The sequence below is a fragment of the Ptychodera flava genome, chromosome 6, assembly GCF_041260155.1.
Source record: "Ptychodera flava strain L36383 chromosome 6, AS_Pfla_20210202, whole genome shotgun sequence".
In the NCBI taxonomy this organism is placed as follows: Eukaryota; Metazoa; Hemichordata; class Enteropneusta; family Ptychoderidae; genus Ptychodera; species Ptychodera flava.
This window is the reverse complement of record NC_091933.1, coordinates 40,477,985-40,504,675: the sequence shown is the minus strand read 5'-3', so window position 1 is coordinate 40,504,675 and position 26,691 is coordinate 40,477,985. Positions and strand designations below refer to the sequence as shown.

Genomic DNA, 26,691 nt, shown 5'->3' with positions numbered 1-26,691 from the left:
AATCTGTGATGAATGGCTATGGGTCACTGAGCATGCGCGACCCTAACGATGCCTTCATCAGCTATTGACCATCTCGATATACAGCAAATCATGAAAGACTATTAAAGCTTCTGTATTAAGGATTGTGTGACTATTTGACTTGTGATTGCGTCACGCTTGACATTAAATGGTAGTTTGAAGAGTTTCTGAGAATTCTTCATTCCGAGATATTGACAAAAAAGTCGAAAACTGTTCACTGAAGCTTGCTGATGGGAGCAAAACATTTACTTTGGAAAGGAACGCGAATGGAACCGATATCCCTGGGTATGTCACACGAGACACAACGCATGCTGAACCTATCTAGCATATCAACCAATCACCGCAAAGCTAGGGAGCGCCAATTTATTATGGTCGTTGTACACAAACGTTTGGCATTAATTTAGGCCGGGACAGTCAGCGCGCTGGAGTGGAACCGCTTTAACTGTGTCATGTTTTGTGTGTAAGCTGGTCTGAAGTGTCGTACAAAATAGTGGGATTTTTTTACTTGAACGGATTAGGAGCATATTGAGCCAAAGATGAGTGCTGAAGAAGTATCTGAAGTTGTGAGTGGAAAGGCAGCCGATGACGCTGTACCTAATGGCGGTGCAGTGTCTGCAGAAGATGCGGCACTCAAGGTCGAGAGTGGTGATACGCCCAATCTGAAAGAAAGCCAACAAAGTCCCGCAGAAGGTGAAGCTCAGGCCGCTGAAAGCGATCAGCCGGATGCCGAAGGTGAAAGTGCACCGTCCAAGGCTGATGAAGGAGCAACCGAGGAACCGATTCTTGAAGAACAACCTGTGAACGGGGAAAGTGATGCAGTTGAAGCGAAGCCAGAAAGGGAGAATGATGAGGGCGAAGCGAAGCCTGCAGACGGAGAAAGTGGTGCAGCTGCCGATAAAACAGAGCCAGAAGGCGAGAGTGATGCAGGCGTCGATAAGACAGACGGGGAAAATGATGTGGGCGATGCGAAGCAGGGGGAAGTCGCCATCGGGGACGCTTCTGTTGAAGGGGAGGAAAAAGATGAAACCACTGCGGAAGCCGAAGGTGTGAAAACAGGTGAAGAGAGTGAAACTACCACAACAACGACGACCACAGTTGAGACGATACAAATGGAAGGGGAAGACGGCGGAGAGGGTACAATGACAGTCAAGGAAACCATCACAGTCGTGAAGACTACCAAGGTCGTGGAAGGTACGACTGAAGAAATCGACCATATTCTCAAAGAAATCAGAGATAGCAGTCAGTTGGCCATTGAAGAACCACAAGAGGAACAAAACGAAATAGTGGAATCGGAGAATGAGAAGCAGGCAGAAACTATTCCAGTGGAAGAAGAAATCTTAAAAACTGTCAAACAATACGAAGAAACTGAACCTGAAGATGAGAACGTGGAAAGTGAAAGTCCCCCTGATGAAAGTGAAGCAAAGGAGGATGCTGATTTGGGAGGAGATGCCATCAGCGAGGAACCGACGGCACCAGGAGAATCAGGTACATTGGAGGAACAGAAAACTGAACCAGAAGATGAGAAAGATGTCAAGGATAGCGATAAGGATGAAGAGGAAAAGCCAAGTGATGAGGTAATAACAACAGAAGTTGAGACAGAAACGCCTACAACAGTCATCGAAACGACAACTGTTACTACAACTGTGACGAAGAAACCAGCCAAGCGTCAAATATACACAGCTGGACGGCGAACAATTCCGAAGGAAGAAGCAGACAAACAAAAACCAGACAGCGGTGATGAAGGTAAGTGGTATCCTGATTCACGTAGGCGTAACACACAGATGCACATTTTCGATTGCTAAAAATATCCGTCAAATTGATTGGTACATTAACTGGTAGAATGTCATTTTGCAGTCTGGAACCTGCATGGGCATAGCTGGTGAGATAAATCGATCAATCACTAGCTAAATCGTTATTGTTTAGTTCATTAAACATCCAGTGCATTACCAAAGTAACCATATGGTCATATAACTCACGTTATAACGTTCATCGTTATGAAATATTTTTGAGAATATATGCACCGCTAGTCTTGTAAACACACGTAAGTCGATGAACGCTTCAAATATTTTTAGCATGCATTTATCATCAATGGCCTCTCCAGTCTGCTCAGCTTATCTTTCAACTAAAAATACATCGGCGTCATCAGCAAAGCCTTTATGTTTCGCAGTTGTTCATGCGGAGACCAGGCGGTCCTCAAATATGCAGCTTTCCAAGGAACCGTTAGAGGGACGGCCCGGGCATTTTAAAGAACTATAACCATGATAGTAAATTCGAAAATTTTGCATTTCAAAAGAATTCGAACTCTTAATTTACGAGTATCGTGATCTCTGTACCCACGCCAAGGCTAACTCGTTGCCAGTGGCAACCTGCATCCCCCAGTAGAAGCGACGCATATCGAATGATATTTTCTTGTAAGCGATCACGCTCCCTTTGAGCGTTTCCCCTGACGAACTCATGAACTCTAATGAGCTTTTGCAAGTTGACAACATGTTTGCTCATGTTTAATATATTCATGTCATGTAACCGAAATTAGGCGTTCAATTTCTCTGTCTTGCCAACTTTAACAAGTTTATGTTTTTCTCTCAAGAAATGGAACATTTTTCAGTGTATTCTCGATGCTTTAAGCTCGTTACGCACGTACAACTTTACGAGCTAGAAAATAGGCACAGACCTACGGGTATGGTATTTTGCTGAAGTGTGGAATTCGAAATTGTATTTATTAACATACTCATCTATAAATAACATTCAAAATATCATAGAGGTCATTGTCTAACATACAAGCAATACCCTTGAGTTGTGTCAACATTTTGTAACATAGATGCACTTTGACACCGACTCTCTTCAATTTCCATTTAATGTGAAAATTTCCATTCAACTGACCCTTGGGGACTTCGGCATTTTCTTCCACGGACACTAAACTTTCTCTCTTCTTTTACAACTAATATTTTTTCTGCTATCATAGAAGACGAGAGAAGAGATTAACAACTGACTGCTTCCAGTTGTCAAATTAGCGATAAGATAATACGATGAAATGAGTCCGACAGAAAAAGCTGTGTTTGTTGGAGCTTGCCAAAGCTTTGATAAGGGCTCGAGTGCTATCCAATTAGGACAATCTAGTGCAGCCTACAACGATGAGGCTACAAACAGGGTATTCTCCGTTGTCTTGTCATTCCAACTGCAAGGAGTCATGGAACGAAATTTGAGTACCGACCTCTATTCCATCATTGCCTCTCGATTACACCAATATAAAATTTAAGAATCTCTATCCAAGAATTCTTTGTTGGAATGCCAGTAGAAGCACCGCCCACCCAAACAGAAAATGCGGCTAGCTACCGTATTTATATTGAGTGAAATGGCAGCTGGCGTACCATCGTTATTTTTGCATTACGTAATCATTCATGGATCACATTTTATTTCATTTGCAAAATAAATAATTAGGTTAGTAATTACCTATGGAAGCGACAAGGGACATTTGAACATTTGAACCACCCTTTTATGAACGAAAAAGAGTACGTTTTGCGATTAACGTTTCAAAAGCTTTGCCAATGCTTATAAATCCCGATATTGAAAACATCAGGAAATGTCTTGGAATGCCTTATCATGGTGAGTTCATTCAAGGTAGAACGCACCTCGCGGACAGATATTCGGACTCTCAAATTTCTATAAGTCTTTTCTGATCAACCATTAATGGGGAATCATTTTAAAGCTGTTGAAGAGACGAAAAACTTTCACCGTCTTAGTTTTTCGAAAATTGGAAATTTAATTTCCCCCCATAGAATTAACAAGGGACGGCGGCCATTTTGAATTTCAAATTGCAAAATGTCGGGTAATTTGATTCGCTCGTTCCAAACTTTGCACAGGGACCCCCGATTATTGCTGTTTATTTGGTAAGAAAAAGAGTTGAAAGTTTCATTCAGGACCGTTTGAGCAAAAGTTTAAGTCTTTCACTTTCGAGGTGCACACTACCCTAAAAAGTTACTGGTCCAGATCGAAGTGTTTCAGATATATATGTTATACCGTCAGTAGTATGAAAATAACAAACAAATTCATCGCATAAAAGTTGCATCCTGATTTCATCTCTAGTCCTCATTACAAAGTAGAATAACTAATACACTGACTACTATATTTACCTATTTAAGTAGGGTCATCAAATTTATATACGGCTGGTCTCAGTTCAACAATAATAGGAACTGGATGTTGGTAGAAAATGTTCAGTAGTATACTTGAATTGAAATGTCACAATTTAGGATCATCTATGACGCGAAAAACTGATCATATCCTCGAGATAAATTTAGCGATCTCTTTATAAAATACTGTCTTTGTCTGTAATGCTATCCAACTCTATTTCAAACCATCTGAGACATCTTAGGCTACCATGGCCAAACAACTGCAGTGTTTATTTCTATGCGCATACGTGGTCTCATCGAGCTATTCCGTGTCAGCTACATTATCGTATCGTGCATATTAATTATTAACGGAGGCGAATGCCATCATTAATGACACTTGGTTGTTACACGAACAACATCTTCGCTTGATTTGCATAAAAAATGAAGATCACGACTATTCTGAGATATATGACACAGATCAATAACATTGACATAAAACATTCCTCATTCATATTTTCGACGAATTCTTTGAACTTTGCCTTGATTTACTTTATCCTTTGTCAACCCATGAATGTCTTGCATTCAACAGTATTTAGAAGAGTAAGTTTCAACGATTCATACCTTTTTTAAAAATTTTCAACCTATTAAAGGGAGCATTAGTATCGACTGATTGTTCTGCACTGACACATGGCGCTAGTAAACTCAGCAACCTCTCCGTCGTCATCGCCTTCAGACTCCTAGCAATTGACGATATTCATCACATTCGGCGATTCCCCCAGACTAATAATGGCATTTAAGCAATGTCATGAATAATGCAACCCAAATCCCCACTCAAATTGGCTGATCACATGTCCAACGCCGATGTACAACCCGTCAGCTAGACGGTTAGACAAGCCATTAGGTTCGGCAGTTTGATTATGCTATTGTGACAGCCGATGCCATATCACACAGAGTTGGAAACAACTTAAAAGATTTACATGCCAGGGTAATGAAAGTGCAAGTGTTTTGCTCTGCTATTAGAAACAAAATTGTGTTTACGAGACATAGAGTGCGAAAATTAGTCAGGAAAGTCTCGGGGGGGGGGGGTAATTGCATATTTTGAAATAATAGAATTAATCAAGCATTTACAACGTGCATAATGCATGTTTGAAAAAGTAGCATCTGCGTTGATTTTACTCTCGTCTGTCAGCTCACCATACTATCGTGTTTGTAGAAATCTCACTGAGGTCAGCTCACCATGCTAACGTGTTTGTAGAAATCTCACTGAGATCACCATGCTATCGTGTTTGTAGAAATCTCACTGAGGTCAGCTCACCATGCTATCGTGTTTGTAGAAATCTCACTGAGATCACCATGCTATCGTGTGTGTAGAAATCTCACTTAGGTCAATGCATGATTTTTACGAGCTAATAAGGCGCCCTGTCACAAATATCATTCTGTTTGGAGTATTTTGCCATCATTTTTCAGTCACATGTTTAGGCCAACATTGAGCTTATATAAGAGTACTGAAGAGTCAGTCAGTCAGTTTTTAAATTAGACAGTGTGGTTTGTATAACAAATCTGCATTAAATAAAAATTACCACATTTTAGCTTGCTTGTTTTCATGAGCATCGTGGACACAGTAGAGCCACAATTAGGCCAAAATCAAAACATGTTTCCTACATATAACGTGGCTTCTGGTTTAGGTTGCCGAGCAAGGACTTAGAGCGTTCGATTGTAATTTGATTTTGGGGGTGGGGTGGCGGCTGCAACACAATAAAAATATGAAATGTTGTTTACATCCGGAAAAAAATATAAGGGAGTGGTATATTTTGAATGTGGGTTTTGTTACAGAAACAAATATTTTTCTGTAAATGATAATTTCATTTGCTAGGATCAGCAGAAGTAATGAACCCCTTCTCATTCTAAATAGACCAAAAAAGACAGAAAACTTACCCTCTTTAGTGTGTTTGTGTATACAATTTGTAGCTACCTGATACTTTTTTAGTAAGCTTCATGCTTCTACCCTCAGAAAGCGAGCTTACTGACTTCAATTGATGCGCCGAGATCTCCGAGATATAAGATAATCGTCTCGATAATGTCTTCTGTTGTGGATAGTGTACCTTCCATATGTATGAGCTTATCAACGGGAGATGCTTTTCAGATAAAAGCCTTGGATCACTCCTATTTGTGTTACTTACTGTTAGTTATCGTCACTGCGCTCAATCTTTCGACAACGTTACGGTAAACGTAATAACGTTTTAATGAATGCTACAGCACAATGGATCACAATACATTTTTCTTGTTGAAAGAGAAGGTTCTACGATTTGACAATTATATTATAGTAAAATTCGCGTATTTTTCTCCTTGTTACATCTAAATCACAAAATCGTCTTGCATGAGTGCTAAAGGAAGACAGTATTATAATTTGTAACACACTATCACGTGTGTTTTCATATCGATATATTAAGCGATCTGTAGGCGGAGATTCAATGTTCTGTCTCTCGTCACCAACTTTAATATAAACGAAGACTAGAATTAGTCGATATGCTATTTCCTCTTAGCTGCAGTACTACCAGTTCACGCGTAATCCGATCTTGAGAGCAAAAGAATTGGCAGCAACGGCTCACGCGAAATCATCGTCTGGGCTAAAATAGTAACTAACCTTGCCTAGCGCCTGTGATCTATATTGTAACATGGCAATGTCAAGAAAACCTCATGATGCAAGGTTGATGTCACTTTATCTGTGACAAGTATCAACTTGACCCAAATGGCACGCTATTGTTTCTCCTTGTCAAGGTTATTATTCCTCACAAATTGAAGAATCTTCATCCACGCCTCTTGTTTTTGTTTTGCATTGTATTCTTGTGCCTATTTGTCGGTCGATGCGCCTCTGTGTAGGCTACCTTGATAAAACTTAATTTCAAAGAACAAATATTCAAATTATTGATCAAATTTATGCAATAATATCAGAATAGGCAGGAATAAGAGACACGCAGCCTTATTTACACGGCCACTTACAAGCGATACTCTTTCACTCACAATTTAGCATTTGTCATGATTTCGAAATTGCAAATGAACTGTGATTCAAGATTCTGTCCTTTATCACCAACTCCGTCGAAATGAACAATATATACATTCAGTTTTCTTGAAAGGCGTCTTAATGCACGACAATTGCCTGTATTGCCTGTCTAGGTTTAGCGAGAGAGTAAAGCGTCATTCTACAGACCATCATCCATTGTTCAATGACAATGATAACTTCTTATTTGCAGGCTTGTCTATTCACTCTATTCACTATCATTACTTTGCAATGCAAGATAAGCTTGTCATTCTTCCTTTTGAAAAAAAGCTCAAGTCATGTGTGCCTAGATGCAAGTCGTCAGGAACGTCGCTGCGACCTTAGGTCGCTATAAACGCCATTCTTAGCAAAATAACTGCATTCAAGCCATTCATCACATTTATTCCCGTCAAGAGGTCAAAGTTCAAAACGCGTGAATCCCTGGTGGTTGAATCCGCAGCGAATTGATACATTGGATAGTGTACATGACCGTATTTTACACTATTGAAAGCCAAAGTTGACAAGGAAATGTTTACTTTAAAAGCTACATAATCGTGAACACTTTGAAAGCTGTTTGGATTCTGCTGAAAACTTTATTAAACAAAAACAAACGGAAATATATTATGCTGACGAATTGAATGCTTGAATTTAGCTGCAATTTTTAATGACTAAAAATTGTTCAACGGAAAAAAGATAAATTATACATTTGGTTTTCTCGCTTCGTGTTAAGCAGTCCGCGTTGCCAATGCCATTGCTATGCACTCTTTGAGAATAACTGCTGCATCAGAGTATGCAAATCAAGGTCTAGCATCCCGAAAATGATAAATTACAATTTCACTACCTGCGTGATTTAGGAATTTTAAAGACCAGAACATTGGCAACCAGGGCTCAATCATCTTTCTTCAATTGTTTCAGTGGTCGATGAAGACATCGAAGCTTTGAAGAATAAATTGAAGGTAAAGAGCATCGATTTGCGTTCCTATAGCAACCAGAAAGCTCACCATACTGACGACTATGACGTCTACAACGTGGTTCTCCGTCGTGGACAACAATTTGAAGTCAAAGTTGGTTTCGAACACGCGATTAAACTCGACGAGAATGAGATATATTTAGTAATATGTCTTGGTAAGTACAAATTTCGATAATATTATACACACACACACACACACACACACACACTCACACTCACACTATATATATATATATATATATATATATATATATATATATATATGTATGTATGTGTATATATATATATATATATATATATATATATATATATATATATATATATATATATATATAATAAAAACACAAACTACTTCATGTACAAAGTAATAATATCTATTCATGCATCCTGTAATCTTCAGACAGATTGCAGATCTTGTCACAAAATGACACCAATTTTTGCAGGTATTCAGTCCACTTACCTGGTTCAGGTGTATACATACATACATACATACATACATACATACATACATACATACATACATACATACATACATACATACATACATACATACATACATACATACATACATACATACATACATACATACATACATACATACATACATACATACATACAAACTGACAGACAGGCAGGCAGACAGGCAGGCAGACAGACAGACAGACAGACCGACAGACAGACAGATAGATAGCCCTACAGCCAGACATACGTACATGAGGATCGCAATATGCATCGATAAAATGATAGCAATAGTTCTCAAGTTTGCAATCAGCGTTTTAATTCAGTAAGCCTAAAGCCAATTCAATATTAATGTCGTGAGATCGCAGGATAATATGACCGGTTTGACTAAAACTTCTCAATAGGACTGTGTCGACTTGGGTTGATCGATGGGCGCCAGGTCCATGGTAGTAATATGAGGAAATATGTTCAGATTTCCTTTCACGTGTCATTTTAATATTCAATAAAAATAGACACAAATCTAGCCAATCGCAAGGCAATATTCCCATCCTCTCCTTTCGGCAAAAAAACTAAAGACATTCGAAATTTTTCTTACTCTAAAGAGTAAGAGATACTGAAATTTTATTCACTAAAAATTGAATCCGACAATAATGCAATCCCCGTGGAAAGTATAGTTATCTCCCTTTGCACATTATTTGAACTCTCCTAGTGCTAACCCTACATGCCTTTTACTTTCACCGACAAATTGCAGAATTTGATATGGTTTTATCCATTTCAAAAGTTTCATGTCAAAAATCAGAAGATTTACCCGCGGACATTCCTTGTTTTGACCATGTCAGTACGTACCGAGTCTACCACAGGTGGCGCACACGTTTACTAGGAAAGTGCTAGCAGGTCATTTCTGATAACTTTTGACTTTTTATCGGAGATAGACTGACATTTTTCCAGGGATAGGAATTTTACGGCAAGTGGCGCCTTAAGTGACCTAACGGCTGTAAGTTGTTTAGGATCAGTAGGCCAAGTTATTTGGGTGTTTACGGCGTAGTGACACTGGTTCTTCTCGGTTTCGCCCATCTATTGGTCAAGTTTCTCGAACGCGTCGATTAACTTTGTCCTATATGTCCAGAACTGTCCTATATGCACAGCTTTGATACCATAATCATCCAAAGTTAACGACTGAAAGAATCGTGTCGCAAACGATTATTCAAGATGGTTCTGATTTCCGTTCATACAATTTTTTTCAAATATGTTTTGTCAATTTTTACTTGTTTTGAAGCGCTAAGCCGACACATTTGAACGTAATTCAAACTTCACTATGACTTCGGACAACTGCGATGTCACAATATTGGTATCCACCCATTCGGACAACTTCGACCACATTGGTATCCACCCATAGTGTTGAGAGACTGATGGTGTATGGTTTGTATTAGTGACAGCAATTGCTTCTAAGGTTATCAGTATGTCAGATTAAAATTCCGTGCAGCTACCTTGACCCACTTTGAAGGAGACATTTTGAGAATATTGACGTCGGCACTGGAATGCAGATGCTTTCCACATTTAGGCTTTGCTATCTTCACACTGACCTATATGTGTCTTGTTGGTTTAAATCAATTTCACACTCCCCTGGAGTGAAAGGTTCGTGTGCGTTTTTGACATGCTCATTTACTTTCAATGTTTCACCGCCTTTCCTAAAGTCCTCATAATACCGAAGCGGATATGCCGAGGGAAAGACTGTCATGCTGAAATTGTTGAATGTAAAATAAATGTTTCGCCTTTGGAGGAGGCACATTAGTTCGTTTGAAAGCAGTACATAAAATGAAAGGTGAATTTCTCTCATGTCTAGTGGACTTTCACTCAAAATGAGGGATTGGAAAATTGAAGGGTTTTATGAAAACTCTTCCATGTTGTCTAAGTTCTCCTTGTTACTTTACAACTTAATAGTGTCTGAGATCTGTAACTCAACGACCGCGATGTAACTGTAGACGTCGTCCAAGGATATCAAATGGCATTTCTTTGCAACACGTAATTATATTTGTCACTGATTCCGTTGACGAAGTCAGATGTAGGGGTTGCTTTATGGGAGCCTTCATTTTTTATCGGGAAGGAGGGATCGGGAAGGAGGGGTGGAATTTAAGAAACGTTAGGAATGTAAAAGTTGACCTCCCTCTTAGTATACATTCGAAAGTATGACTCCTCAATTCATCAATAGTAAAATGTGCACGTGATCCCCTGTCAAAATTATTTATCTCATTAGCTTCTTAAAATATTATAATGTCGCCATGATGTGCCATTAAGATGTGGTACTTGAATGCATAACTTTGCTCTATGGACACTATCTGTAACGAGATTGTAAACTGCTAAGAATCATGATGTTTTCAAACTTACTTGATTTTAATATGCAGATTGTAGTAGGCTCTTTACCCGTTTTTCTGGCCATAAGTGTCATAGTAACACAAGAAGCCAATATTTACGATCCCAGATCCTGACTTTATGCAGTTTGTTGCTTGTTTACCATTACAACCAGCACTGTTGCTGATAGCATCCTATTTATATTGTTCCCAGACTTCTTACGGAATAAACCATATCCTTTTCCAGTTTTTTTTTGAGTTTTCGATTCTATTTTGGTAATGTCGTAGTTTCATGCAAAAGTTTTGTGAGATATACTCACTCAAACTGTATATTTAAAATTTGACCCTTCCATAACCGTTTTGTAAAACTCAACCCCTGCCCCCCTATTTCCACCGCCCCACCCATAAAAAATGACGGCTCCCTAGCAGGGAATAAAATAAAATAGAGTTGAAACCGCAGCAATAATAAATATATAAAAAATATCTCAATGTGCTGTAAACGCTTCATATTGTTTATCTTTTTTGTCCCTTGCTAATTTTGAAAACAGGTGAATCTCCGAAAGTAACCGATGATACACGAATCAACATTCCCGTTGGAACCACCGTGAAAAGATGGCGAGTCGATGTGATCGGGGTTAAAGAGGAGGAAATGTCGCTTCGCATACAGTCCCCATCAGATGCTCCAGTGGGCAAATTAAACATCGGAATAGGCGCCATGCTGAAACCGTCAGACGATCCGCTACAATGGAAGTATGTGAATCTGTATGAACATGATGAACACCTGTATCTGCTGTTCAACCCCTGGTGTCGAGGTAAGGTCATAGGTCAAAGATGACCTGTAATTATTCCGTTAATATCAGAAACAAAATATGCGATGCCTCATGGGACGCCAATCCATCGTTGCGTGATGATATATTTCACGGGTAACCTTTCTCTAAAAATATGCTTTATGCCTTTGATCGCCTATCTAATTTCAATTGGAATACAGTCTCAGTTGTTTTTATGTAATTTCGTGACAGGGGTGCCGGAGTTAACTGTCAAAGCTCAGATCCATTTACCTAAAAGAAGTCTTATGTGAATAGTATTGTGTTTATTCATGTTACTTCAAAACAGCAGCATTAATAATCGTCACAGAAAGATTGTTTAACATTCTTTCATCTATTACTGCTCAAAATAAACTGTCTGTCTTTCCCCGATGTTATGAACAGAAAACTCAAAACTTTCGAAACTTTCGAAATTGAACTATATTATCGACATGAGCCATAGACAGTAACAGGGGCAATTTGAAATATGTTATTTGCTGAATAAATTTTACGCTTCAGTAACTCTGAACCGACAATTTCAAGAAAGTGAACCGTGTATTTAACATCCATCCAATGTCATGACCTTTGTCGCTACAGATGACACAGTGTTCCTTGACAACGATGATGCAAGGCAGGAATACGTGCTAAACGATGGTGGCATTCTCTTTGAGGGTTCACATAGCAACCCGAAAAAACGTCCATGGAATTTTGGACAGGTGAGAAGTCATGAAAATACAAAATGTCTTCACATGGACTGCTTACTTTTTCTTGCGATGCTGCTATATTGTATTCGTATTATCAGAAGTAAATATCTCTTCACTTGCTCTTGTTTCAATCTTTGCAGCAGGGTCCTTCGAATCTGCATGTCTTAAGTGATGTGATGAATACTCTAATGAAATACAACACTCTCCGTGTAAATTGATTTGAAAGTAATTACGCCAACCATGAATCATATGACATAATTTAACATAACATTTATGTTATTTCGATTTCAGTTTGATACTTTTGTTGTTTTAGCGACGTTCCACTTATTAGAAACAGGCTTGCCCATGCCGGCCCGCTCCAGTTCAGCCAAAGTGGCACGAACCATGTCAGCTATGGTAAGGTTTGTCAGATGTCAGAGCTGAATCACTTTGCTCCTTTTAATCTCTACGTTTTGGAACGTTTAGATTTTATTGATTCCAGGCATAGAATATTTTATGAACATTTGTGGGTTTGAATGATATCCATTTCGTGTATGACCTCTGAACTTTGATCTTTATTTCCATGGCCAATTGTTAATTTTAACCCGATCGATTTATAGATCGTCAAACAAATGAAGTAATATAGACAAGCAAATATTAGGTGCCAATAATTAAATAATGTCTGGGATTCAGTGTTGACTAAGTAACGGAAAATAAAATAAAAATACAATAATGCTTTGTGTTAATAAACACGACAGTAAGTTATTGATTTAAAATGGTCTATATTATTGTACTTTTACAGTGGCTGTGAGAGAATTTGATCCATTTGTACAAATAAACTTGACAATTTCGCTTCTGTGATTTTTGAATATCGCGTATGGTCAAATAAATATTTGAAGTGATCACCCGCTTCGCTGGTGCATGGTGTTGCTATCCTGCCTTGGATGTCCCATATGCATCATGCCCGAGGCGGTGTCTATATTTATCTATGAGGCAACTGCTGTTTTCACGACAACCATTATAGCAAATAATTTAATGGTATTCATTCAAAAGATAGCCACTATTTGTTAAGCATAGGATAAAATCTTTGTTTTTATTTTACCACAAGTCATCCATCGTTGGATGGAGCAAAACTCTGAAATACGAAAGCTGTAGATGTTGAATAAAACTGATTATCGTCTCCTAAATAAACTAGGGAGTGTCATGTACTCGGTTCTGATGTTTTGCAGCTCCTCATTCATCATTTGTGGAGTTAAATACTAAGCTCACTGTACGAGGCGTAAAAAATAGGGGTATGACAACTCCAGCCTGTCATGTATCGCTTTATTATATTGCACATCTGTGCCTATTGTTGGCTCTTCATCGTTGAGTAATTTTTACACTCTGAATGTTTTCGTCCAAGGACAAAACATTGCATAATAGTAAGTAAAAACTGTAAAATGTAGAGTCTGTCAGGAGGGATTGGACAGATTAAAACCCCGATATTGCCTGCATCTTTTTATATCATTAATTTCACGGCTATTCAATTTCACTCTCACTTTTTAAATTCACTTTGCTCAATGCGTCGACGTTGACGAGTCAATGATTTCAAATTTTCAATAAAAAAATTAATCTTTAATTAAGCCATCAGTCAGTGTAATATATATATATGATTTTCCACTCGGTTTGTTTAGATGCAGAAGGAGAGTTAATATTAATATTTTCACTGAAAATGCTCGTATAGTCAGAAGCTTTGCTTAGCTTGTAAGCGGTCATATTTAGGGCTACACCCTTATTTCCACATTCAAATTTACTACTTGTGGAATTTCATATGACAGAGAAATAAAGATTTCTTCGTTAGCACTATGGCAACAAGTTTCAAGTAATTGATGGAAATCGAAGCTATTACAACAATTTGGGAAGGGTACAGCCTGAAAACAGGATACAGCCGATCAGTGAGGCCTTGATCTTTAAGGGTTCCACAAACGATCCATACGAAACTTCATGTTGTACACAAAATCTTTTGGGTGCCGAATTATAAAGTCTGTGCAGTGGTTTTCACTGCAATCATGATTTTAATGTGTAATTTTCCCTTTTGAAGGTCAACGCCGAGGACAACGATGGTGTGCTCATCGGAAATTGGTCTGGTGACTACAGTAAGGGTAAAGCACCGTCTGAATGGGCCGGCAGTGTGGAAATACTATCGACCTATAAGACGTCAGAGAGACCCGTCGGATATGCCCAGTGTGCTGAATATTCGGGTGTACTTACATCAGGTAGGATTCCCTTTTCTAATTCCAACACCTCGGAATCCCCCCTCTCAAATCGAGTGGTGTTTGCATAGTGCCCTTTGATCTTGGGAGACCTTGGGCTGCCAGACAAACAACTCCCTGCAGTCACAGACAAAAAGAATTTCTTTTTATTTGTGCTGCTGTGCTTTGAAGAAGTCAACAGCTCTAAAGGTCTAACAGTCCCGGGGTAAATGATTTGAATGGACGTAGAATATTCCATCTATATTCAGGCGACTAGCAAGGAGTAAGCCCGCATTTGATGAAATAATAGCACTCACAGGAAATGTTGGGTACCCGTTTTTGTTTCGCAAAATCTCAAAACACCCATTGTCTGGGATTTATAAACAAAAACGAAGCCCTGATTACGGGAAATACAGGAGAAAATAAACCTTTATGCAAGCCTTGACTCGAATACAATGAAGTGTTTTAATTGTAAATCATGCAGAATGTGAAGGAGAAATTTTAACCTTTAATTTTGAAGTGGTTGTAACAACTAGGATCGGATGAGCCCTCATACTGGTGATAATCATCATCATCATCATCATCACCACCAACACCACCACCATCATCATCATCATTATCATCATCATCATCTCTTACATCGCGCTTTACATATTGAAATATCTAAATGCACTTTAGAAAATGACAATGAAAATGAAAATGACAACAATAAAAATGTACAATAAAAGTAACGATTGAGTAAAATCTTGATTGGTCGACTTCACGAGCGATGATTACTATATTAAACTGATTTTTTTCAAGTCGCCTCTATATTAGATCAACATACAAGTTAAAGCCCCATCAGCAGTATCTTTTTACATTTTGCATTTAAAAAATAGCCAATGTTTCCAGAGATGTTTCAGACTCCCTTTACTACGGCTTGAAAATGTCACAGTTTCAATCCTTGGCGATAGATTCGGTCACAGTTTATGTGTACTCGTTCTCGCCAGCCATACATGACTTGCAAGTCGAAAATTATTCGGCTGTTACATGTAAATCTAAGTTGTACGTTCGTCTGAAAGACGTTCTGTGGTCACACTTCGGTAAGCGTTTTTACATAAGTTGCTTTTTGGGTTTCAAACCATCTCATCGAAAAAATGCTAAAAGATAAAGTTAATGGGGCTTTAAAATTCAACAGATGCCCTTGCTGATGAAACGTTGTGAAAAATGACTGTACACACATACCATTTTGATAGGCTGTGCCACAACTAATGGAGTTTGTAATAAGAACTGATTTAGAGTGATTTGGGTTGACCCGAATGACCCATTGGTGCGATGATTGGAGAAGACTCAATGCACTTTCTATGTCGCGGTTTGCCCTGTTAACACAGTATCTGGCGACGGTGAAGTAGGTATCTATGATGAATGATCTTCAACAATTTTATTCGCAGTTTTAAGATGTCTTGGCATACCAACACGCAGCGTGACAGCTTACAGTGCAGCCCAAGATACAGACGGCAGCATGACAGTGGATGTACACTGGGATCAGAACTATCAGCCTTACGCTAAGTACAACACTGATACTGTCTGGTAAGTTGTGGTGATAATGACGTCATTCGTGGATACGTTCACGACCCCATCAGCCAAACTGGCCTCTCTTCCCGCCTTTTTACTGGGTTGCGTTGACATATGGCACCTGACCTATTGCTATCTAGGTCAGAAGCAATACAACAAGCAAGGATAACGGTTCCAACGCGTTAAACTTTGCAGATGAAGGCATTCTCGTCAACATAACATTGGAACCTAGAATTTTTTGTTTTTGATGTAATATGTTGAGTACGTCGAAAACAATATTGAAATAACGCGAACAAATACACAATAGTATCCTTCAGTTTATCCGCATCGAAAACAAAAAACAAATCCCGAGTTCCCCACCATACTAGTATTTGAAATAAAGCAGGCGTTAGCGATATTCCCGAGAGGGGGGGGGGATCTTGAGAAGGCTAGCGCAATCACGGTAAAGGGTGAACCATAAGCTCTTCAGAGGGGTGTTCAAAATTTCCGATGTGAAAAATTCTTTTCAAGCATTTCGACCATATCATTGAGCAAAAGGTATTTAATGTACCAGGGAGTAAGTCTATGCATGTTCTCTCCCTCCAACTGTGTACCGAAGTTGAAAGGAATATGTATGTAGATTCTAATCCTTACCATACCTTCCTTAGAACGAATGATTCACCTCTTAAAAAGCAGTTCTTTCACAACACTCATATTTCACAACACCGGGCTGTTCAAAAAATTCCATACTAATCCATGTGTGAAGATTCCATAAACTTGTGAGTGGTATTTTCGGATCGTCAATAATTTGATGAAATCTTAGCAATGACATAATGAGTGATTCGTCATGCTCGTTCCGTAAACGTGACGTTTGTGTTGTTCAAGAATTCGTTTAGTCATGTTTAAAAATAAGTGTTCTAATTAACGCGTTCGTACGTGAGGCAACGTTCTCCTTGCCAGAGCAATAAATTATTTCAATGAAAACTGACTCGAAAAGATGAAAAAAATAACATGGTATGCTTATTGTTCACTGCAAAACTGCTTAGATGTGCACTTTGGCCTTTAATTTCACAAACCTAGGGAAGCAAGCGAGTTAATGGTGTCATTCAGGTACGGGTAGATAAAATTTGCATATACTGAAAGCGTTTTTACTACATGCGCCAATCATATCATGAGCTCAGTGCAAGCTAGTCAGCATGGGGTCGGAACAGGGCTGTCGACAACTTAATATTTACTACTCCAAAAATATAATGTCAGTATAGTTCTACCGGTCCTTTCTTCCGCACTAAATTATCAACAGTTTTTATGTTTTGATGGGCTTTTCGAAATTGCTGACTGCAGGTCATTAACCTGAGGTGACAGGGACACTGACAGAAGCCAGTATACTTCTCTGTCAATTCAATGACCATATAGCCCACAATTGTGACACTTTGACCCAATGGCATGGCGGACATTCCAAACAGGCCATTCCTTCATCACACTATCAGAAAAACAAAATATAAGTTCATGTAGAGTTCAAAAACCGAACCATAACAGGTGCACGATCATATTTCTCTCAATCCTGCCCTTCATTCAGATTTATGAGCCAGAAGGCAAGGCTGCTGTAACTCAAGACTCGAATTTTGGTATTAGAAACTCAGTGGACAGGAATATGTCAAGAAGTATCCGAGTTTCTCTTCAGTCGATAAGATATGTTACAAACCCTTGCCCTGACCGTCATTTCGACATCACTTCATCATATACATTGTACTCGTAGCGATAGTGAATGCAACTCCGTACTACGGACACGCCCTGCGCTCCCCCCCCTCTATCTTGTTTCCATCTAAAACTTTGATGAAATATATTTGTCTCTCCTCTTCAAGGGTTCATCATGTGTACAATGAATGTTACATGGCGCGTCCTGACCTACATAAGGGCAAGAAGTTCCGAGGTTGGCAGGTGATCGACGGCACACCTGCTGAACGCAGTGACGGTAAGCATATTTAAAGTGCGTACGTTAGCTGAGGTCCAACCATTGCCACACACGCATCTTCCATGTCAATATCATATTGTGAGCATATTTAGAAATTCGTCATCGGATAGCATTTCGCTTGTATCGCTCGAGTTACCCTTAAATCATGTCTTACACTGGCCGTCATATCACTCAAACACCTCTCTTCTTCATGTCACATCCGATCTTTCGATATTCTTCATGAATATTGTTTAAATGACTTTGTTCTTTTCTTTTTTTCTTTTTTCTTTTTTAAAAGATAAATTTATTTCAACATAGTCACAAATAAAACAAATCTACATAACTGTGAATGCGTTAAAATTACAATGCGTCTTGTGTGAAAAAACAAATAATTAGCTATTTGATTACAAAGATCATCATATGAATGCATTCAGGATGATTCCCGTCTGTTCTTTTCTTTTTTTCTTTTTTTTTAAAAAAGATAAATTTATTTCAACATAGTCACAAATAAAACAAATCTACATAACTGTGAATGCGTTAAAATTACAATGCGTCTTGTGTGAAAAAACAAATAATTAGCTATTTGATTACAAAGATCATCATATGAATGCATTCAGGATGATTCCCGTCTGTTCTTTTCTTTGTTCTGTCTCGTTATCAGTACAGCGCCCTCTATTGTTCTCGTTATGTTATCGGGGCAAACTTCGTACAAATTTCGGCGGATGTAAATCGTACACACAATGGTTGAAAAGCCTTTACACTTTCATTTTTACTGACATATCCGTCATTTCTAAGACATAACTCTAAATTTGTGGACACCCTTGTAATATCGGCTTACAAAACTCTCACCGTGGTAAAAATACCCCGAATTTTCCATATCATTATTTAGTGCTGCTAGTCTTTTTTATTTGATCGCAGTGAAATTTCTTCCTACATATTACTTGACAGGGATCTTCCAAACCGGTCCTGCACCCGTGAACGCCATCAAACGGGGCAATGTTTCCGTAAAGTACGACACGGAGTATTCATTCGCCATGGTGAACGCCGATCGCGTCCATTGGATGATACAGGAAAGTGGCGGCAAGATATTTGACAAGAGAATATTGCACAAAGAGCCAAGCAGCATCGGGCGAAGAATAGTAACAAAGGCGATCGGTAGTGATGATATCGATAATGTGACGTCACTGTATAAACACCCGGAAGGTTAGTGAAAGTAATAATTTCAGTTACATCGCCCTTACAACAAGAGAGGAGTTTTATTACTTTCGACTGTCGAGACTGTACTTCATGTAATAGTTGCTTAACCTGATTTTTAGTGATGTACTTTGTAAAGCCTGTTAACATTAAATCAATCCGACAATGCCGTCGGTCAAACGAACCAGCGAATATTAAGCTTCGAGCCCGATGATGGCATAGTGTATTGCTCACTGGAGAGGCTAGGTACCAATGCTTTTGTTTCGCAAAATTTTAAAACACTCCTTGGCAGGAATTTTTCAACTGAAAGGCACCCGTATTATAAGAAAAATAGGGAAATAAACAGAAAAAAGCCAATCTATTAATAAATATAGGAGTGGGTGAGATTATCGAAAAGACACAATCGTGCCAGTGTTGTATAGGGCAATGAGTTTGTCTTTAAATCAATGTAGTCTTCTGTTGCTGTCTGTACCAGCTTACCTTCATTACAGCCTGGAGCATGCAACTTGATAACTTTACCCATTTTCCCAGACAGTACTATATGTCACCAATGGAGCTTCGAGCGTCGAGTTCCGAATCCGTAAGGTGTGAGCTGCAGAACATTCCGTCCAAAGCACCGCCATGTCACTGTATTTGAAACTAGTCTTGCTGCTGAGATTTTACGTCGATCCAGACTAATTATTGCTATAACACTAATTCCACGCCCTGTGAAACAACATCTTCTTGATATTCCTTCGAGAAAGTGCCTTTCCTAATTGATTTTTCGTAATAAGCCTCCTCTCTGCCGAATACGAGAATATCATCATACAACTGTCTGTTTAAACCCTTACTAGGTTCCAAAGAGGAACGTCGCGCCGTATCCAGTGCTAGCGCTTCTGGCACCGTCCACAAGAAGTACTTCGAAACGGTCAAGGCTAAGGACTTCGACATGAAGATAAAATTCCCGGCCAATGTGAAGATTGGTGATGATCTGAACCTGAAGATACACCTCCGAAACAGAACAGACGTGGAGCAACTCGTGGACATTTACGTTGAGTGTTACGGTGCCTACTACACGGGAGTGTTGCAAGACCTGTGCAAGAAAGAGAAACTGGAAGCAACTCTGCCCCCTGGACACAAAGGTAAGAATCTACTCTTATCATATTATCATATTTTTCTTAGGGTTGCATAATTTTGGTAAAATTTCCATCACAGTATAAATATCTAAGGCCAGAGTAAATACATTGCTTATTTTGAGTCTACTTAAATCTTTGTTCAGTAAGTGGTTCAAAGCACAAAGAAAATCTTACACTGCTGAGTAAGTTTTTAATTTGCTCGATTTATTCTATCATGAATGCCCATTAAAGAATCAACAGATCATGGTTTACACTAAAATGTGACATTCTGCAGGCGCTTTCTGGAGATCTTACTCATTTTCTAAATAAAATTTGTAGGCATAAAAGCGTAGGAGGCGGTGAAGTCCTTATCAAATAATTCTACATAGGTTTTTCGTGAAAACCTCCAAAAGCATATACTCAAAGAAGTGCAACCTCATCATTTATTCATCTATCTATCTATCCAACTATCTATCTATCTATCTATCTATCTATCTATCTATCTATCTATCTATCTATCTATCTATCTATCTATCTATCTACAAATCAATAACAAACATGTACAAAAATCCATAACTTGGATATTCAGACTCATTTTTAAGTCTTCTAAAACCTTTTACTGTCTTTCCACCCACCCCATGCCACCCCTATTACGTATAATGTATGCGATCTTTGTCTTCTAGCAAAGAACAAAGTGAGTCCTAAGGATAAGATTGTCTCTGGCGTTGTGACCGCAGTTGGCAGTCTGCGACGAACAACACAACCCGCACCGGACCCTATCGGAAGTTAGTATTGTATTAAATTATTTTTCTTCACGAATTGCAACCATTAAGACAATGAAGTCAATCATGGAATTGAGAATACGGTGTCAACGTTATTTAATTGTTTAATTTCCCTGAGTTTTTTCGTTTTCCGTCTCAGTTCCAGCATATGTCGATGTAGAAATATTACTCGATGTACGGCCGCCGAGGGCGTTGTTTCCTATTGGATTCATTGCCTTTCTCTGAATTGCTAAAACCATAGACCATAAAAACGGTTTTTAAGGTTTAAGGTCTATGCTAAAACTTTGCAAATTTTACTGAGAATTCTTACAACTTTATTTCCAGTTGTCGATGTTCCCATGGCAGTCTACTTTGAGGATTACAAGTCGTTTATCCGAGATCATACTGCGTTGAAGTTCTTCATCGTTGCTGTTAGAAAAACCCCACAACGTCATGAAATCGCCCTTCAAGATGAAATCATGTTGCAAACACCAACTTTAAAGATGACGGTAAGGACATTCCTTTTTCAGAAATTTTCACTAGTGATTGTTGATGTCGGTAGATATAAATTAAATCTTCATATGCAAGTTTTGTAATGGTTCGATGGAAATATCAAAATTCGTTGTGTTGTTATTGTTGTTGTTAGGTAAGCTTATATATGCAACTTTTATGGAACTGGCAGGCTATCAGTGCTTCAGGCAGAACCATGATTATTTGAACTATTTTTATAGCTCTTGCACGAGGTGTAAGGTGTAATACTAATTTTGTTTAAAATACTTGTGGCACAGAGAATTTTCCCTGGACATGCAATCATCACTTTCACCCAAACATTTGATTAAAACATGGCAAAAGTAAATGCTCAAGTTGGATCTTTCATCTTTGAGTCCTTTATAGTTTCAATCATCTTTTGGTGCTTTGAGATCATTTCCAACTTGTAAATGTGTAGTATGAGGTCTATAATACCCAGAAAATACCAGAAATCAAGCAAAAAAGCATTGTATCCTCAGTCTGTTACTCTGTTTGTTGTTTCATGCTGCTATTTTACAGTGACTGTCTTTGTCTAACGGCAGTCTTCTCGCTTGTCACTGCAAATTACTCTACCATTAAATTATGACTGACACGTTTTCAGCTCTCCTTGGAATAATCCTTGTTTTTATCTCAATACAATCTCTTATAGAAAATTAAAATGGAATCATAACACTGATTTACTTCTGACGAAAGACTGGCAACATTTGTATTACTGAAATAATTGCATTCCTTACAGGTTTAATACTGAGATCCTCACTCTTGAAAGTGTCATGATTGACTTTCTCTTTAACAGGATATTGCCAAATCTGTCAGTACAACACAACAGGAATTCACAAGAGAAAACAATCATCTTCTAAAGTTATCAATAGAGCAAAAAACAGTGATCAATATTTTATAATAATTTCTGAGAAAAGCTCATTCTATTTGAACATCAAAGGATCGTCTTTACATAAAGAATTGAAATTCGTTCCGATTATAAATAATTGACAAATTAGATTGCAGTTTTGCAGGTCTAATCAACAGTTTTCATTTATTCCTTCTGCAGTCAGGGATTTAAATGAAAGAGTTTGTTGTTTATGTAGAATTTTCCCAACAGTGTATCGTTGTGTCCATTTCAATATTGTTTATCTTGTATGATTAGTTGCCATTTTAATCGTCTAATCTTTATTTGTATAAAGATTATCGTTGAAATGATTGCTTTCTTGCAGGTAGCTGATCCTTCCAAATTGAAGAGAGATGAAGAATTCACTATGGAGATCTCTTTTACCAATCCACTTCCAATTTATCTGACTGATGTCAGATTCACACTTGAAGGTCTTCGATTCCAACAAACAAAAACTATTCAACACGGGTGAGGATATCTAACACAGTCTACATGTTGCATATGATTATGACTTCCAGAAGCTCCAAATTTTGTTACGTTTCTTTAAGATCTGAAGAAACACTGATATTGATACTCTAGCTAAATTCCCAGTGAGATCTTCCAGTGGTATGTTAGAATGCAAGATCTCATTTGCTGGTTATCAGTCAAGATCTTGCTTCCCTTACCACATAATATTCTTCACTTGTGCATAATATCATACAAAGAAGTGAATCTATTAATACTACGAATATTTACAGATGCTGTAACTCTTTTAATTTTCACAGAGATATCGGTCCAGAGAATGATATCAAAGTGAATTTCAACCTAACGCCCAAACTGGCCGGAAGAAAAGTTTTGGTGGCCAATTTAGAATCCAAAGAGTTGCACGGAGTCAGTGGAGCTATACAGTTGGAAATACAACTCTAAATCTTTCTACCTCAAGGACAAAATACTCTGCTAGTCTTATGTATTTATGTCTGCACCAGATAGTAACTTATATCAAAGTATCACATTATTAAAATAGTTTGTTGAGTTAGATTTGCTAGAAATGATCAGGAAAAAGTGGCTTTAATAGAATCATATTGGAAAAGGACACTACTGAAGCAGGTTCCAAGGTTTGAAAAGAAAATCTGAAAAAAAATTTGAATTTATGTTCCTGCTGTACAAGCAGAAACAGGAGGTAAATCAAGTTTTGTCAGAGTTTTGTCAGAAATACAGTGAAAGACTCTAAAATGTCTGGTTTAATTGTTAATGAAACTGACAAATGAACAGCATATACGCAGTTACTGAAGAGTAATTGCTCATCAACATATGAGCTGAAAGAAAGTACTGAACTTTTTTCTAAATAAGAAAAATCAACTCATTATAAGGAAAAAGTACTTCTACAATGATAAACTTGCAAAAAGTAAAAAACAGTTGTGTATTGATGATCGTGAAGTTTTGCACTTTACTATGCAATTTCTTAATTGTAATTTTGGTGTAACAAGGCCAGTGTAAAAATATGTCAGGATTTGTTTTCATTTGACAGTTAAATGTCCAGAAGAGTGTTAGCAGATAGGAGGGTCACAGTATGTGTCAGCTGCTAGTATTAGTTATTGTAAATGTATTGTGCAGTTGAAAACACACAATCGTTAAATGTAATGTACTTAGTTCATATTCCTAAGAAACAACTACAATCAGAATAGTATTAAATGTATTACTTGTTCGTGTATAGCTTCAATTGTGTTTTAGGAATTGGTGCATTTTTTAAACCAAAGAATGCAACACAAGGAGAAACGAAAGACGTACTAAACATGGTTCAACATGTTTATTCACATATACTTTTTGACACAGAAGCTTGATAGTTGTGGTCTTTCTATTCTTTGTAAGTTAAGATAATTGTAGCTAGAGGTGGATAGGAGATATACTGTACAATAACATAACAAAAAGGCCAATCCATGCCCTATTCAAACCAAGGTTGAATAGCTAATAAGGATGTTCCATTTCTTGCCATCCCACGGCTAGTTAGAATTTTTTTATCTAAAAGTATCATAAAGTAAGTTCAGTGTACAATATCATTTGAAATCTTTGATCTCTGAAGCCATACTGTTTCATATTGGCTCCAATGAACCTGAATAGTTTTACTATTGCCATGGTACCCTGGGAGAATACAGTGCCACATCCTGATTGTAGAGAGTCACTGCCTGTCTGAGGATGCCTTTAATGGTGAATGAATACATACAGAACCCCTAAGATAATATGAAATTCTACTACAGCATATCATGGGCCAAGTTTTCTCCAGTGTTACCATCTCAACTTTGTGATGGCTGGAGTGCCCCTTAGTAATTTTTTGTAAAAAAATAATTTTAGCTATGCACTTTCACAGTTCCTATGTGCTGAGTTATTAATTCCTTTTGAAAACATTCATGTTAATGGCTGAGTTTTTGATCTATTACTGCTTGGTATTTTCTGTCCTGATTATTAGAAAATCAAAGTTTGATTTGTGTATATCTTTGCTGAAACTGCAAGGAGCTTCAAATGTCTGACATTTCTATGGGCGTACTAGCTGCTCAATCAAACCATCGTATGTACAACGCATTGTCAATGCATTCTTGGACAGAATGCCAGAGAGGAACAAATATGTGAAAAGTTAGCTCTTCCAATTTTGATTTTTAAACATTAAAACACTGAAATGAACAAAATATAGAGTATTTTACATCCTACAGTTGTCTAAATTTAATACTAAGATAAAAAGTGAATATCAAGTGAACAAAGTTAAACAGCGATACATGGAAATTATTACTTGGATTACAAGTAAAACTAATCATTTTCTCAGTGGTGGGTTTCAGATGTATTGCTAACTGATGCTAGTATGCCTGCTAACCAGTGTAAACACTGCGTGCAATCCCTGTTCACCCTTGACCTTTTAGTTTAATCATTACTTGGGGCATCATATGGTTTAACAATGCTTCCAGTTTATTGATAAGTCATCTGATACATGTATGTTCAAATAGTATAATTTTTGTCTAGCTTATTCGGGGATCTTGTCAACTTTTTGTTTTTAGCACATGTTAAAAACTAGTGTAGAATTTTTAATCTGAGTTTTTTAAAACTTTTTATTAGGATATAGCTTCCTGTACTGCCATGGATGTGATTGGAAATAAAAAAGCTTTTTTCTGCAACAGTGCTGAGGTGTTCTGTTATCTTTTGGATTGTTGAAACATATCTAACAACAAAAACAAACACAATCAAGAACTATCTAGATGATAAAGTTTGAATTTCTGCAGATACAAGATGCAGTCATCCATTTTCAAATCCAAATGAAGCTGCCAGTGCATACAAGTATCAAAGTTGTATTAAACTGCCATTTCATCAAATTGTTTCTTAATGTTTAGTTACATTTTACAATTTTTCGAAGACTTGAAAGAAAGAAAAATCCAAATGGTGTTTTTTGATGAATTCATAAAATGTGGGAGGATTCATGAACAAAACAATTGCTGCAATTCTTTGAATTCTAACATACAGAAAATGAACAAGTCTGACATCATAATTATCGAAGGTTTTCATAAGCTTCAAAAGTGGCCCTAACCTATCATTTGCCTCCACATTTTTCATTCAGAAATTGTTTTCTAAAAGGTGAACTTTGAACTTTGTACATGGGAAATATACTATAGGAACTTAAAATGTGTTTTTGACACATACAGTAACAGAAGAGTACTTGTCAGACACAAGATTACAGTATAAGGCTATTATGAAAATACTGCAAAGGAAACGTGGTGACATTGGTGCAGGGTATTGTCCGATGGGAAGCAGTGGGCAATATTCAGCACCAATGTCTTTGTGCATCACTGGCGGTATTTCCATAATAACTTTATATATAACACCTTGCATTGGTGACTGGGATGGCGCGTGCCCAATGGACAGAGTATCGACCTTTTTGTACAACGTCCACAATTTTCTTCTGAATTATAGCAAAGGTATGGAATTCTGTCTTGGACGCACTTCTGAATTGCTTATCTACTACATGTAATAGTACAGAGCATAGAACGCCAGACATGAATTCTGGCAATTGTCCATTGGGGTCCCTTGAAACCATTCAAAAGTGGCCACGCAGATGCAACTGCATTAATGCAC

General features: G+C 37.8%; 1 protein-coding gene across 1 annotated transcript; it reads left to right on the top strand.

The window, feature by feature from the left end:
- The first annotated feature begins 360 nt into the window (after nucleotides 1-360).
- On the top strand, nucleotides 361-25,741 carry LOC139135793 (protein-glutamine gamma-glutamyltransferase K-like). Its single transcript, XM_070703495.1, has 14 exons — nucleotides 361-1,761; nucleotides 8,077-8,286; nucleotides 11,487-11,750; nucleotides 12,339-12,457; nucleotides 12,737-12,841; nucleotides 14,505-14,679; nucleotides 16,086-16,224; nucleotides 18,051-18,160; nucleotides 19,088-19,342; nucleotides 20,167-20,454; nucleotides 21,111-21,212; nucleotides 21,534-21,697; nucleotides 22,925-23,067; nucleotides 23,364-25,741. Exons 1-14 carry the CDS (start codon nucleotides 555-557, stop codon nucleotides 23,503-23,505), a joined length of 3,423 nt encoding a protein of 1,140 aa, XP_070559596.1. The 5' UTR covers nucleotides 361-554; the 3' UTR covers nucleotides 23,506-25,741.
- The last annotated feature ends 950 nt before the right edge of the window (nucleotides 25,742-26,691 follow it).